Consider the following 17,393-nt stretch of genomic DNA (forward strand, 5'->3'; position numbering starts at 1 on the left):
ATAAATAATGAACACGTTTTTTAAAAAATTAACATTTAGTAATAAATAATGAAAACGTAAAAAAAAATTGAACGTTTAGTGTATTAAAAATGAGCATTTATCATTCAACCATAGAATAGGTAGACTAAAGCTAATAAAATGAACATTTCATACAAAAATATGAACACTTTTTTTTTTTTTAAATGAACATTTAGTATTTAAAATGAACACATCAAAAAAGTTTTGAACATTTAGTATATCAAAAATGAACATGATTTTCATATATTCATATAAGTTCAAATTCTTTATATATAATTATTAACAAAATATACAGATAAAAATAAATCATTAAAATATGTTCATTTTTTCTGTACTAAATGTTCATTTTCGGGTATTAAATGTTCATTTCGTACTAAATGTTCATTTTTAAAGTACTACGTGTTCATTTTTATTTTACGAAAATTGTACACAAGTTCTATTTTAATTATTTTAACTCTAAAAATTTAAATATCCACCTTAAATCTTATCTTGGTTCATCATAGTGAAAATAATTGCTGATGTATAATATTATAGATTAGAAATTACAGGTGAAAATTGATAGAAATCAACAATTTTATAACATTCACATATTTATAAACCACAAAAAAAAAAAAAAAAAAAAAAAAAAAAAAAAAAAAATCAAAATTATTTCACGATTCACAATCGCGACGAAGATGATGATGATGGAGAATGCTACAATGGTGACGAATTGAAGAATGCTCGAAGTAGAAGGACAAAGAAGAATACTAATGATTGAAGGAAAGTGAGGTGTTTACTTTTTTATTTTTATAGAGACAATAATGGAGAGAGAAAGTGAGGAAAAACCAGAGGAGAGAGAAAATTAATAAAAGTAAGAAAAGAGAAGAAAGAGAATTAAGATATAAAGAAAGAAAGAAAAACGCATGTTCATTTTTGATGTACTATATGTTCATATATATGCTGCTGGTGCAGCTAGCTTGAATTTGCTCAGCCTGCGCATTGGAATTAAATATTACTTGAACTCCTAGCCCTTGTTTATTCTATCCACCTAATCCAATCCATTCCTAGCCCAAACGAAATCCATTTAAGTAGTTTTCATTGCCCAAATTCCAAAATTCTTAGTCCAATTTTCTTTTTTCTTGACCAAAGTCGAAAATTAAGCAAATCTGATTTTTATGTCCCATAACTTTGATTCAATCATATTTGGTTGAATAGCTCTTGAAATAAGATTTTCAGCGATATATCATAAGCTCAGTTCCAATATAAAATAAATAAGATATAAGCCAAATACTAAACTTGGCCCAACAACAACACACTTACGCTCCAACGATATTTTATTTGTCTCATTCTGATTTCGGGATAAAAAAAATACGATAAAAATAAAAACTGCTTAAAACCCAGTTTTAAGATGTCATGGCGCTGCAAGGATGGTGTGACGCAGTATTTCTGGCATCCCGAAGTTGATGAAGAACAATCGACATAACACCACTATCAACAACTTCAATTCAAAACGTAAGTATTGTCATACGATAATAGTACATTCTTGATTATGACTGAATTAGACGACATGATAACGAGCATGTATACACCATAATTCTCATTTGCAAACATGCATCATACTTCGTAAATTAAGTTCCTTGTAACTTACACGTTACAACAACAAAACTGTACAACGGCTCAAGGCACCATTACCATGATAACCCAAAACGTTTAACAAAGAGAAACGCTAACTTGCATTTCCTCTTGAAACACACCACACTAACATGTTTTTTAAACTTGGAAACCTCTGCATCCAAAAAACAGAGGATTTTAACATTTATAGGACACTTTTTTTAGTGCCTAGTAAATTTTGTACTTTCTAGTATTACTCCATATATATCATATTGCAAATTACGGCGTATAAAATTTTTAAAAATAACGAGAGGATGCTTAGAAGAAAGAGCGTTTAGCTGGTGGTCTTCCAACAGCTCTCATTAAGTTGGCTACTTCAAGCACTCTAGCCACTTTGGTTCCTCTCTTTCCTTCAGCGGATGCTCTCCTTTCCTCGGCTTTTCTACGTGCTTTTGCTATATCGTTTTGCGTCTTTTCCATGGCTTTTGCTCGTTTCTCTTCCAATTTTCTCTGAACATTCACAGTTTCGAAAATTTGACAAAGATGAACAAAAATCAGTTTGACTTGTAATAGTTGTAAACAACAACTAACAAACATATCAAAATTGACTGTAAATCTAGTGCGCTTGAATTGGAAGTGTGAAGGAAATGATCATGCTAATTAATAAACATCACTTGATTTCAATTTGTTATACAACAAATTGGAAGACTCATATCATAATAAAGATGGTTTCGTAAATTAGTAACTAGTTTTCATTTAAAGTTTTCTAAGTGAAGATGTTACCACGGGATACACCGTTTGTGTTAAGAGCATTGCAAAAAATAAAGTCTAGGTCTTAAGATCATTTGTGAGCTAAGAGCAAGATTAGCCCTAGGTCTTAAGATTCTATATGAAAAAATCATAATCTTGATTCACATATTATCGTAATAATAGTATTTACTAATGTATCATAACACCTATGTAGCATGCACCTCACGGCGATTTGCTAACAACCTTGTTTACATTAACTATACCCTAACGATGTAGATTTATATGCATTTGACATAAAACGACGTGCTCAACAAAACAGGAGAAATCAAGTGGTTCATAAGGAGAATACCCATTTATTTTACTCACTATTAGCAATACAATAAGCGCCATTAAACTATAAAACTTTAACGCTAAGGTGTAGTATGGTACGTGACCACAGGGCACAATCCTAACGATATGTTAAAGTAATATAAGCACACTTCAAAAGGTCCCCCCACTACTAAGCGCCTTTTCTTTTTCGCCTAACAACCGTACAACTCCATCAATTCTTCTTCCACTAAATCTATTAGACTACTAGGAAGGATGTCATAGCCAACTATATTACTCGAACTATTAGTTTCATCTCAATAAACCATATTAAATCCTTTTGGAAAGAATGGAAATTATAACATGTGTTGGACACTTTAACACTTTATATTTTGAGACAAATTATGAAGTTTTTTTTTTAAAAAAAAAAATAGCTTAGTCAAATAAATGGATATGTACTTGTGTCAGACACAAGTACCTGAGTCTGAGTAACATAGATGGTTAGTATCTTTGGTGACAATCAAGGGCCATGAAACTTGGGTTCTTACCAATTCAATTCTCATATAATGGAATGTTATTGTTGTATGGAAAAGATCTTTCTAAAAAATAATTTCTCCATTTTTTTTTTATCAAGTGTTAATATGATCTTGTTAGTGTTATACAGAGCTATATACCACTTTAATGTAGTTTATATTATATACTGTCTCTCTAAAATTGTGCGCCACTCCATTCTACCCTTTTGATAGATACTTATAACTACGTATATCTAATAGATCCAAGGAAGAATTAGGCCAATGATACATCATCTTCTATTGGCATTACTTGCTGTTTTCCTTGTCTATTGGTGGGATCACTGAGACAGTGACCACCAACTTCAACTACATCCACACCAATAAATTAAATTGTATATTTTTTTGGCACTTAATTGATACCAAAAGTTGATCATACTACAAAATTTCTCCACACACAATAACACAATTTTTTTCCCGTTAAAAAAAAAAAAAAAAAAAAAAAAAAAAACACATTTTTTTTTGTACGTACAGTTCTAACTTGTTTAATTTTAAGGTGATATGTATGATTTAGTTGATTAATTAATAAGACAAAAGTATGGAAATCAAAGGAGTCCTAATAACTTTACTTAATTATGGAAACAGTTAAACATTTCTCCTCAAGCTTAAATATTTAACTAAAAAACGATCAAAATCAAAGATGTGTGAAATAGAGCATTTTATTAATTAGTCGGTTTAACTGTTTAAGAGTGGGTTATATAAAAATCGTTGCACATTGCTTAGCTTTTGGATTGATTCTCGAATAAACTCCTTTTTAATGTTATTTTTAGTGACCAAATTTATGGAATTTTGGGTTTTTAACAAATCATAATTTCCAAAATAGTAACCTCAATTATAACATCAAGTCAAACTTCTAAACTTTTGGCCCAAAAAGTTAATTGCAAGTAAATCATCACTATTTCAAAGTAAAATAACTTGCTATTTCTACATGAAGATTGTATGTATTTACCACACATGTTTAAGATCATCATCAATAAAACTTTCCTAATTTGAACTCTTAACTAATTTTGAAACACAGTCCATCTATAATTAATCAAAGAGTTGACATCCTAGTAACGATTTGGATGAAATATCAAGATCAATTTCTTAATCAACTTTCAAAATCATCATGATGCTATGACTAGTTCGCTTACCTTCCTATTACGCATTTGAATTCGCAATTAACGTCTAGTCACTTACATAATTATGGATGACAACCATACCCAATTATGAATTGCCCATACTATAATACTAACCTTAACCAATCATTCAACTTATAATACTATAATATAAAGCATAAACCAATTAAAACTATCACAAAAAAAAGAAAGATGAGAAAGTAAAAAAAGATTACCTCAATTTTTTTCATCCAAGAAGTAGCCTTATGAACTTGTTCATTCTCCCATCCGCTAATTATTGCGTCCTCCCTCTTAAATCGATTGTTTATTTTCGAAATCTTAGCGGTTTGCCATGCCGCGATCTTTGTTTCAACCTCCTCTTTTTTTACATGATGTATAGCCATTTCTCCGCCACTATTATTATTACTATAACTATTACTATTACTGTTACTATTATTATTAGTAGTTGTACTACGACTACTCGATCCCATTAAATGGTGACCAAATGATGAATCATTCCTATTCCCTTGCCTTCCGGGAGGGGAAGGCAAAGGGTTAATATCCGGCACTATAGCCAACGGATTAGTCTCCTCGGCCTCCCCCTCCTCTTCTCCGATCCTATCTAAATTTATATTATTATTACTCCGATCATTTCCATTTCCATACCCGTTATTTCCACCAACTTGGTTATTATTGGTACTATAGTCGTTATGATCAATTGTGGACCCCGCTATAACAAGAGCGTTGAACTCCCTACTCATGGTAGTAAAATTTTCACTAGAGTTGGTGATGTCGCTTGCTACGGATAGGTTGGATGATCGACGACTAGTAGCATCAAACATACGTTGTCGACTAGGAGGCACGGGGTGAGAAGGCGTTGTTAAAGCATGGATGTCACGAAAATCATCATCGTTATCATCGTCGTTGTGGTTGTTGTTGCTATAGGAGGGTGGTAGTGGTAGGGGTGGTGATCTTGTGGTTGGTGATTGAGGGTTCATAGTTGTTGACGTGTTTTTGCTAGTAAAAAGAAAAAGGAGGAGTTATTAATTTGCATGATTATTTACTATCATTAAAAGAATTGTTAAGGTCTTTGATTAATTAAGGGGAGATGAAGTGATATGAACCACATGAGGATATATGTGAGTTTAATTTGATTACTAGTGGAAATAAATTTTAGAGATTTCAAGAAAAGAAAGAAAAGAGGATATAGGCTAACAAATTAAAGTAGTGATGAGAATGTGTACAAGGGAAACTACATATGACCAACTTTAGTTTAAAAAAAATTGAAGGTTTGAAGTATGAGATTGACAAGTGATTCATTTAGGGAAGGCCATATACTAGAATTTGATAGTGACTACTAGTGTAATGTAGAGTCTTTAAATTGTTTTCTTGTAAGAAATTTAAAGTTGAATAATTTAATATTCTTACTTTTCTAACTTTTTTTTCTTTTAAAAACTGCTATATACATATACACGATTTATTGGACTAGTAAATTGAATAAATAAATTACTCCGTAATAAAACATTGGTATTATTTAGTGTGTGGATAATTTAAAATGAATTTTAAGACTCTGTATAATATACATTTGTTTATATAGTGTTTGTTTTTACAATTCAACATTTTTTCGTTTTGACACAATTCACACAAAAAGAATTGACTAAGGGATTGATTAAGGTAGATGCCAAATAATTTTCCAGGATAGTTATAAGATGAGTTTCAAAAGGATAAGGATTCGGAATTGAGGATTGATGATACTTGAGAATATTGGATTATTGGATGAAAAATTAGATTATTGGTAACTAGTTTGGTGCATGCCCCGGCGATGTCCGGGTTCGTTGCTTGTTAATTTTTAAGATAAACTTTTTTTTTATCAAGTTTTAAAATATATAATTGATACAAAATTAGTTAAGTTTTGAGACGATCTAAAATATATAGTAGGCATGTAATGACTAATAACAATATTGGTGAAAATGTTTAATTAAAAAATTGTAAAAAAAAAATAAATAAAATAGAAAAATCAAAGTAAGCTTGAAATATAAATTTTTAAAAGTTAGCCATAAATAAAGTAAAACAAAAAATTGTTATAAGCTCGTTGGGTTGATCTGAACCCGAAACTTAAGGTGGTGTAAAGATTTCTTGACCCGCAATCTAAAGTGACTCGACCCTAAATGACCCGTGATAAATTATTTAATTGTTGTCTACGAAACGCGATATTTGGTGAAAAATTAAAACGGCAAGTGTCGTTGTCTCGTGATCGGGATAAACTAATAATTAATATTGTACTTATGAAATATAGGTATTTTATCGAAAATAAAACTATAAACCAACAATTTTATCCTATAAAACTATCCATATTTTATTGAAAATAAAACTCTAAACTAACTTGTTTTTTTTATGCTAGAAAATATATCGTAGTTTTTATCCTACTAAAATAAATACAACTTTTTTATTCTTAAAAAATATATCCAAATAAATCCTACGTGTCATACTAAGATTTAGTTATCGCCAACGTGGTGCGACACTTGGCGAAAAGTTGAAACGCCAAGTGTCGCTGTCTCGTGACATGGTTAAAAGTTTACCTTTATATATTAGTTACTAGTTTTGTGCCCGGACGATGCCCAGATTGTCGATAAAATTTCAATATAAACTTTTTTACTTGAATGTTAAATAAGGTCCTACAATCTCTTTTGATATGTAGGATATTTAGACATACGATGTCATATCACTTATTTAATTAAATAATAGTGTATTTTTTGTAGTTTAGTTTGTGAATATCTATGTTATTATTTACTTGAAATTATTTTTATTAAACTTAATTATTTTTTTTACTAATTCTCTATTTTTTAAAATAAATTAAATATACTGGTATTATAAATAAATTTTATTTTAAAGAACTTTTTAAAATGAATTAGATGATGTAAATAGAATAAAGTTATAGGATATTTATCAAAAGTTATGATTAATTTTGTATATAAGAAATATTAGAATTCTATTGATAATTATAAAACTCTATACAACAATTTTATCTTTAGAAAAAAATTATCCAAATATCACTTACTTAGCATAAATGTGTCACAATAATATCTATTTTTCGCATACGTGGCGCGACACTCGGTAAAAAACTGAAATGCCTAGTATCGTTGTCTCGCGGCCTAATTGCGAGACCGGCTTTATATATTTGTGATATGATATGATTGCTAAAATTATTGTTTTTTATTACTCTCCCAACATTATTGTCTTATTCACTCTCTAGAATCTTCATTTGTTTTCAATAAAGATCAACTTGATTATTTGTAAACTTTTATTTCTAGAATGAATGGAAAAAGTGAATGGACAATGGACATAAGAAAAAAAAATGTATAAATAAGATATTTAGGATAAAAATAAAAAAATAAAAAAAATAAAAAAATAAATTGATTATCAGTTAGAGATATGATATATCGGAAAATATGTGTGATATATTTTCCCTATACATATTGTTATGAGAATAATATATTTAGGACCTGTTCACATTTACTGAACTGAATTGATTGGAGCTGAACTGAAGTGAACTGAGCTGAAATGAATATTTTATGAGAGAAGGAAATTAGGAACTAAACTGAACTGAATTGATTAGAGCTGAACTGAACTGAACTAAACTAAACTGATTGGAGTTGAACTGAACTAAACTGAAATTAAGCTGAAGCGAACAGGTCCTTAATATTATCTCATGTTAAGATATTATATAGAGAATATATTTTTAGGATTTATAGTTATGCTACTTTATCTTTTAGGAATATTGTTTCCTATCTTATGAACCTAGGTTTTGTATAAATAGTCTACCTGTTGATAAATAATAATCAAGCCATTCATTCTCTTTTTCTCTAATTTGTGATGCTATCAAGAGCAGTTTACCTGTCTGTGGGTTAGAAAATCAAACCCATCGATGGAATAAACCTTTAGCCAAAAATATTTTCTTTTAATTCTTCCGCTGTGCAAATTTAGTGCCTTTGAGATATCTTTTTGATATTGTGATCGATGGAATAAACATACAGTGGTATATGATGATTTGCTTAGCTTGGAGTGTATGAGTGGGCTTCCTCCAATGCTTGAATAAATTAAATGGCGTTATGCTTGACACAATATTTAAAAAAAAAAAAAAAAAATCGGCTCTCTTGTGTTTTGAGACAAGATATGTTGGTTCTCCTTGTGCCGTGAGATAGGGTTTGTGAGTTGATTCGAGCATGATTTTGCTCCTTTGCATATGAATTTGGTTTTGCTCTAAAATAAAACCAATAAGATATTTGAGTGGGGTTTACTCTGAAAAACCAATAAGAGATTTGAGTGCAATTTACCCTGAAAAACCAATATTTGATTGAAGCTCGGTTTTCTCTATTTGCAGGTTCGAAAAAGAATGACGTTCCTGCTTGATTGATGACTGATGAGTTCGAAAAAAAATGAACATTCTCATCATTGAAGAAAAAAACAATTGAAGGCGACATTACCCAAGAGTGCATCTCGGCTTCAACAAATTGAAAATTTCCAATCGCAACGTTCGTTTTACTATCGTTACAATTACGGGAGGGTGTTAGAGATATAATATATAGAAAAATATGTGTTATAGTTATGCTGGTTTATCTTTTAGGAATATAACTATAAATCCTAAAAAATGTATTCTCTATATAATATCTTAACATGAGATAATACTAAATATATTATTCTCATAACAATATATATACGGAAAATATATCACACATGTTAAGTGAACTAGCATAACTATCTCATATACATTATACCTATAAATTCTAAAAAATATATTCTTAACATGAGATAAAGTCGTAGCACTTATTCACTTAACATTGTGAGAAAGATTTATTATTATTATTATTATTATTATTATTATTATACATAAATAAGAAGAAAGTAATTATCAATATGACGTGTGAGATTAAAAGGCTATTTTCACCGACATGCACTTCTAATTTTGTAAGGAAAACTATCATAATCATTACAATATTGTCTATCCATAGTCCAATTTTCCCAGATATCATCATATTGATAATTACTTTTATTCAAATGACAAATTAGAGAAAGAGAGAATGAATGGCTTGATTATTGTTTATTAATAGGTAGACTATTTATACAAAATTTAATTACTTTTAGGAATAATAGGTAGACTATCTTTTAGGAATAATAGGTAGACTATTTATGAAACAAGTAAAATTTAATCAACCACAATGATCTACTAGTATCTTGAAACAAAGAAAAACCAATAAAAATGAATTGGAAAATTCTCATTGGTAGTCGTGTACAGTTGTTTAATTCTAATGGCAGTCAATTCGTATAAAAATTATCTATGGTAGCTTTCTACTTTTAAAACTTCACTTTTGTAACCTTTTTTAGGGCCTATTCTGATTTAATGAAGTGAAGTGAACTGATTGGAGCTGAATTAAACTGAATTGAAATGAAACTAAACTGATTGAAACTAAACGAAACTGAACTGAACTGAACTGAAATTAAGCTGAAGATAATAGACCCTTAGTAAAAAATGTTAAAAGATTGATTAACATTACAAATAACTCAAGTTCATCAAGTTAACGATTTATCATTAACATTTTTTACTAAATAAGGTTAAGAAAATGGATTTGATCAATATACTATCGACACGTGGAAGTTACATCCTCTAATAACTGGTTACCAACCTAACAAAATTGGTCATGGCTTGTTAAAAGAAGATCCTTGTCAAACATAAAATTGTTTTGGGAATAATCAAAAAGCAGGATTGTTTTGAGAAGATGAAGCAAAACTAAACTGGGTTTATTTATTTCTATTTTTCCTAAAATAAAGTTGTAAGAAATTTTCTCTAAAAAAAATTAAAATGTTGTAAGATACTACATTTGGCCAAAATTCTACTGTTGACCTAATTTTATAGCGTTAACCCACCTTAAAACACCCCCCAAAACCACTGTGGGGGTTGGTTTTCAAGGTAAAAAGGTTATATTCAGGGTGGTTGGAGGATATTCCGAGTTGGTGAGGGTATTTTCATGCTTCGAGATGGTGGTTTTTGGGTTAGAGAGGTGGAGGTTTTGAGGTTGTAGGGTGGTTTCGGCATGGTGGAGGCAATTTAAAGGTAAAATGTTGTAAAGGTAGTATTTTACAACATTTTACCTTTAATTAGGTAGTTTCTTACAACATTTTACCTTTTATTAGCTAGTTTCTTACAACATTTTACCTTTTTATTAGGTTGTTTCTTATAAAAATTTTGTTATTAAGTAATTTCTCACAAAATCTAAGTTTTATTAGGTGATTTCTAACAAAAAAAAAAAAAAAAAAAAAAAAAAAAAAAATCCTAATTTTAAATTATATATTTTAATTAATGGTCAAACTAATGCATTTACAAATTAAATTTGCCAATTTGTTAGTTATTCAAGAATAACAAAAAAGTATAATTATACTCGATATTTCTCTTCTTTAGCTTTTCTCATTTGTATTACATACACTAGTAGAAAAATATAAAAGAGCACCGGTTCAAAACCTCCCTATAGAACCAGTGTTTATTTGAGGGATGCCAAAAAAACTAAAACATTAGCACCAGTTCAAAACCGGTGGGAATACTTGTTATTGGCATTGGTTAACCGGTGCTAATAATAAGCACCCACTTTTTTTTAAAAGTATAATTCATTACTTTTGGCACCGGTTAAAAATGCCCAAAAAAAATCATTTTTTTTGTCTTTTTCACTTAAAAATTAGCAGAAAATGATATTAAAAACATAATACAAGTATACAATAATCACACACACACATATATATATATATATATTCATCAAATAAATTATTATTTTATAATTTCAAAAAAAAAAAAATACAACATCGAATTAAAACACCAAAATCTATACTCCAAAATCAACATCTTGAATCCTTTTTCTGTGTGGAGTGTAAAACCTGCATCAAATTTGGAAACCAAAATTAATAAAAAGCCACAATAAACTAACATTCCAAACCCAAGAACATTATAGAACAATAAAATAAAATAAATAAATAAATAAAAGCAAGTAGTAATAAAAAACAGTTTGAATTCCTCAAAAAAAAAAAAAAAAAAAATTCCGAAATCCAAAAACATCTACTAGAAAATCTAGTCAAATATAATAATAAAAACATTATAAACCCAAACACAGAATTAATATTAATATTTGTAAAAAAAATAAAAAAAAATAATTAATCTTGATATTTAATCCTCAAAACTCAAAACAAAGAAAAAGAAAAACCCAAATTAGATCTACAAGACAAGCAGAACAATCCACCACAACCACCAGCAACCAAACCGCATAAACCTCCAAGACCAGCCACAATTTCGAACAATATTACATCAATTAAACCCAAAAAAAATCAAGGCAATTTAACATGAATAATTGAACCAAAACGCAAAGTTAAAGAACCCAGAAACACTAATTTCAAATTTTTGATTGACAAGGAAGCTTGTGAGGGAGAAATGGCTTGATTAACGAACAACGATCGACCAACGACAAGGAAGGACGACCGACGACCAGAAATAATGACCGACCGACACGAGGAAGGACGACCGACGACCAGAAACAATGACCGGCCGACACGAGGAAGGACGCCCAACGACGCTTCAATGGAGAGAGAAGGGATTTCGACGGAGAAGAAGGGAATGGCGAGGGAGATCGAAGAAAAGGGCTGAGGGTTAGGGGTTTGGTTGAGAAGAGGGAGAGGAGGAGAATGAAAATGAAAAAAAAGGGGAAAGAGAATGAATAGGGCCGGGGAAAGGGGAAAACAAATGAAGACTGGGTTCTTTTTTTTTTTTTTTAAATGACACTGGTTTAAACTGGTGCCCTTTAAGGAATTTGGCACCTATTTGGTTTGAACCGGTGCCAATTTCCTTCAACCCAATCCCGCCCATTTTTTTCCCCACCGGTTTTTAAAAATCGGTGGGCATTACTCGGTGCCTTATTGTTATTTCTACTAGTGATACAAATTGAATTGTAAATATATTTGTAATTTAATCTATAATTTTGAAATATTTGTAGCTATAATTTTCAATTAAGCATAAATAATTTAATCTATATCAATTATAAACTCTAAATTTATTTTTACACACACACATATATTGCATTAGCACAAATTCATTTTAATGATGACTGATAAATTAAAGCATATAATCCATTCATGGGATTAAACGATCCACTTAAACTTTTTAGTTGACTTGGTCCTCTAACATGGTATTAATTAGTGCCAATGTGACATAAAATGTCAATGTTTAAAACTCATCCACCCATTCCTTTCAAAATTGAATGTTAATTATTGGGTACGATATAAAAGGGCTCAGGTTGCATTCACAGTTCAAAGTCACTGGGCGTGATAGAGTATATATATCAATCTTGATTTTCAATGATCATCTTAAGCTTTTTTTTTGTTGAGATGGTCTTCTAATTATGACGAAAGGAATTTTTTTTCTTTTTTAATAAATATAATGAAAAATGTAAGGGATCATTAGCTAAATGGAAAAACAAAAGAAGGGATTAGGGACTTGTAGAGGTGATCACTCACTAGCTCAACCTGCCACAACGCTGATTTAGACAAAGCCTAAAAATTAATTCTTACTTAAGAATACAAACCTAATTCAAAAAAGCGCAAAAAGACGGCCACTTTTTTATGAGTTTGGGGATGACATTTGATGCTAAATCCCGACGTGAATTTTAATCACCTCAAGAATTTAGGGATGAGGGTGAGGCCACCGATATAAGAACTAGTGTCACTCACAAGTAATTGGGCAAGAACAATACTACTATCCACGTGTCAAGCATATGAGTGATCATTTACCCACATAATTGATTACACGTGTACTAGCTTTAATTTCAATGGGACCCAATTAGTGGTTTCGTAGGTCCCTTCCATGCAAATTGCTGAGGTTAAGCTCGTCTTTTTCCGCCACGTGTGCGGTTTAAGTTTTGGAATTTTTTCAGGTTTACTAGATGCCCACGTCTTACGTGATAATCAACGTTATCTTCTCTTTAATCATACTTTTTAGCATAATTAATTCTTGTCGTTTATCACTAATCATACATTATTTTTTCGAGCTTGAATAGTTGAATGACGACCATTTTAAGTGATTAAATTATGGAAAATGATATACATACCCCTAAAAAGTTAAAAGAGGAATGTATCTGTGAAATATCTTCATTAATTATACTGATTTATGCGTAATTTTGTTATATATTTTTAAAATAATACCAAATAAGGAAATATATTTAATGTTTATTTGTATTTTTTAAATTATAAGTAAAGCTTGTTTAACATATATAAACAATAAAAAGCATAAATAAATCTTAGTTTAATTGGCCCTTTTTTGTATCAATTATGTTGTCCCTGAAACTAATAAATTCTTTGTTTATTTTGTTTTTGCTCCATTGGAGTTTTGAGAGATTTTGAGCTAAAAAGGGCAAGTATAAGATGGAGAGAATACGTCATTTTTATTAAAAATGTCTACTAATTTTACGATTTGTAAGATTTGATTCGTGTTATTATTAATTTACAATTAAGCATTGAAGTGGGAGTAAAAGCAGTACAACAGTTTTTTTTTTTTTTTTTTTTTTTTTTTTTGATGTGATGTGTCGATATTGTTTCAATTTTGTCTTTCGTTGTCATACTTAATTCAATCTAAGGTTATACAGAGTACAAATTTCCTTGATACATTTTCTATGGGCCGACAATCAGACTATGTAGCTGGCATGCACATGTATTGTATTAAGATTCAACGTGATATAAAGATCAAGAGTTCAAATTTCATTTACCATCATGCTAAAGAGCGAGAGAGGGTATCTTTGTGTATAAAAAAAAAAGTGAGTTTTTATAAGAAAAAAGGTGAATAAAGTAAGAGAAAAAATATAAAAACGTATAGTAATTATTATTGTAGAGTTAATATTGAGGGTATATTTAGGAAATATCAAAACCTAAATATATCCTCAATAGTTAAGGAGTAAGATAAATAAGAACGGATTAAGACAGAATTGAGTAGAAAAGAAAAAGGGAGTAATAGTATTAGACAATGTACAACATTGAAATGCATCAAATCAAAATGAATAAATAGTTGACATTAATAATTCTTTGAATGAAAATTGAACCAAAGAAATTTCATATGGAGTACATTATTGTTTTCACACACTCAAACAACATAAAGAATCAAAACAAAAATGATTTAATTATTTCAAACTCTCCAATTTATAAACTAGGAGTAATTTGAAAGTCATTAATGTATTTCTCAAAGAGAGATATGTGATCATCAAAAAGCTTAATGTTCAAGGAAATGGCACCTTCTTCTTTTGGGTTTGCTATAAAAAACGCTTGTCCCTCGTTTATAATTCCACCATGGGCCACTAAATTGGGCTTTCCCCAACCAAAATCAGCTAAATCAGTGGGTAGTTTGGCCCAAGAGTTTATCATGAGATTTGGACATGTAACATGTGGGGCCCCACGAACGATTGAATCTAGATCCGACTGCGATTCTAGGTAATCACTTGCCGATCTTAAGTACTCTGTGCTTTGAACTTTCATTAGGGCTTCATGTATCTTACTCGCGGCGTACCATACCGGATTGCACGTGATATCACGTGCCTTAGCAATACAAGCAGTAAAGAAAATAACATTTCCAAAATATCCTTGTGGTAATGTTGGACCCTTCAATCTTGATCGTCCATCAATGTGTATGTAGAGTTTCACGTCTTGATCACCTGTTAAACCACGTGCTTTGCATGTAGTTCGCCATATGTGCCCGGCTAGAACCTCGTATGTACTTAGATTGTAGGTTTGTGCCTTTTGGGGTTGCGACGTTGCTTGTAGTTTTATGCTGTTAATGTAAAGTTTACTGAAATTGAACATAAACTCCCTTGTGGTTGGAATCTCACCTGATATTATTGTAATGTAAAGTTTTAGTCATCATTGTTTTATATTATATCGCCATGACAATGACAACATGTGAGATACATAACATACATTTCCCTAAAAAAAAATAATAATAAATAAATAAATAAAAAATTACTGATACACAGACAATGAGACAATACAACACATATTGTGCGATGCATGATCTAGAAAATAAGACATTTTAAAGGGTCAATGTGCCGGCATGTATAATATGCATTGACAAACCTCACTCTGACAAGGTAACTAATTAGGGCATGTTTGGATTGGGGTGATATATTAAGGGGTAATAAAAATCAAATTTAAAAAACATGAGTAATTAGAAGTGTTATTGTAGGAGACAAGCTAAGGTGTTTACAATTGAAATAAGATAGTTGTGCCATGAGGAAAAGAGAGAGATGAAAAGAGAGAGATGGAAGAATTATTATCCTCGTGATGAGGGTAATAGTTATCCACCCTCCTCCTAGTGTAACTATTACCCCCAAAATGAGGATATTAGTTTCTCTTTGTTCACCTCATACCACACCATAACTACATAATTTTCCTTACATCAAACCATCACTATCTCCTTCTTTCCTATATTCACTTTCATTTTGCTTAGTTTGACTTTTATTACCCTAGTAATACATTTCCCTCAATCCAAGCATGCCCTTACAATTAAAAAGTTCCCTCCTATTTAACATCTTTGACAAACCTCACTTTGAACATGTAACTACAAGAATAAAGATGTTTGTCAATGCATATAATTATTTATTAACAAAAAAATTTCCTTAAATTAATGTAAATAATCATTATACAACTTTAATTTATGTTAATACCTATTTAACACTTCACGATAATTTTTTATTTATTTATTTATTTTTATTTTTTTAATATATATATATATATATATATGCTCATAACAAATAAAAAAAATAATAAAAAAAAAGTCAAACTTGATATGCGAATAATAAAAACAATCGAATATATCAATTATTCTTAAATAGATGAAGTATTATATTAAAGTCGATTTTTTTTTTTTTTTTTGAGGGAATTATATTAAAGTCGATTAAAATGACTAAAATTATTTGCCGTCAAACTATAAGTTTAAAAATAAAGGGGGTATCACTAACCTGTAAGGGTCTTGAGTGTTAGAGGTGGCAAAGGTGGTTCATACTCCAAATGTCGAAACTTGATCTGAGTCGGGACACGAGGAGCAACGTAGACGGCCCGATCATGGAAGGGCATAACGTCGAGCTCAAGCCCCCTAGCAACTCTTGCCCATGAGACAACAAAGTATGCCGATGCCAATGCATCAACTATATGGTGATGTGTGGCGAAGCCCATGCATACACTACCACATTTGAAGCGTGTGACTTGTACCATTAGTAAGGGGATTAACGACAAACCGGCCGAGTAATCGCACGTAGGGATCGCTATCTTGCGAAACCCGGCACCTAAGTCCGCAAGAGTATGCGTTGTTTCCGCCTCTACGAACAATGCTCCGGCCGCATTGCAATCGATTTCGAATCGACCATTCTCTTCGTTCATTTTTAGTCTCCCCGCTATCGGATAAAATGGTACTAAAACTTTACTAAGAGACTCCTTTAAATTTTTGTGTCGAAAACTTTGTGTCCCATTTTATTTTCTTTAGGACTATAAACGCCTACAACATCGGAGTGGGAGTATGGCGCACGAATCATCATGTCTAGCCTCGAGAGCCAAAGACTTCCCTTCGGAGTCTCCTCGGCCGGGCGCACCATGGTCGACTCTCTTACGTTCACGCTCATTCTTAGGTGATTCAATTGTATGTTTAAAGCTTAAGAATTGCTTAACGATGGAGGGCTTATAAGTTAGTGCATGGGATGCACTTCATATATAGACTTTTTAGATTGGACAATAGCTTGGCTACCATACTTATTTAAATTATAAAATTTTTAAATTATAAATGTGCGTGAAAATCATTATTGCTCCATATTTAATTATTGGTGATATACTTGGAAGTATTTTATTAAAATGTGCTGGACGCAACTTGGTAGTTTATCGTCTAAAAATATGTATGAATACTAATTGCCGAATAAAATCAAATCTCTGACCAAAGCTATTATGTACAACTATGAAGTTAAGTATACTATATATAGTACTGAAAGCAAAACATGCATAATTT

At 30.7% G+C, this 17,393-nt stretch overlaps 1 protein-coding gene and 1 pseudogene across 1 annotated transcript; both read right to left on the reverse strand.

The window, feature by feature from the left end:
* Positions 1-1,591: 1,591 nt before the first annotated feature.
* Positions 1,592-5,613, reverse strand: LOC145582369 (remorin 4.1-like). Its single transcript, XM_081639370.1, has 2 exons — positions 4,567-5,613; positions 1,592-2,118 (listed from the first exon to the last, which is right to left on the reverse strand). Exons 1-2 carry the CDS (start codon positions 5,326-5,328, stop codon positions 1,927-1,929), a joined length of 954 nt encoding a protein of 317 aa, XP_081495496.1. The 5' UTR covers positions 5,329-5,613; the 3' UTR covers positions 1,592-1,926.
* An 8,935-nt stretch (positions 5,614-14,548) lies between these two features.
* Positions 14,549-17,016, reverse strand: LOC145581306 (anthranilate N-benzoyltransferase protein 3 pseudogene; annotated as a pseudogene).
* Between the last annotated feature and the right edge of the window lie 377 nt (positions 17,017-17,393).

Source organism: Chenopodium album, chromosome 15 (genome assembly GCF_948465745.1).
Source record: "Chenopodium album chromosome 15, dcCheAlbu1.1, whole genome shotgun sequence".
NCBI lineage: Eukaryota > Viridiplantae > Streptophyta > Magnoliopsida > Caryophyllales > Amaranthaceae > Chenopodium > Chenopodium album.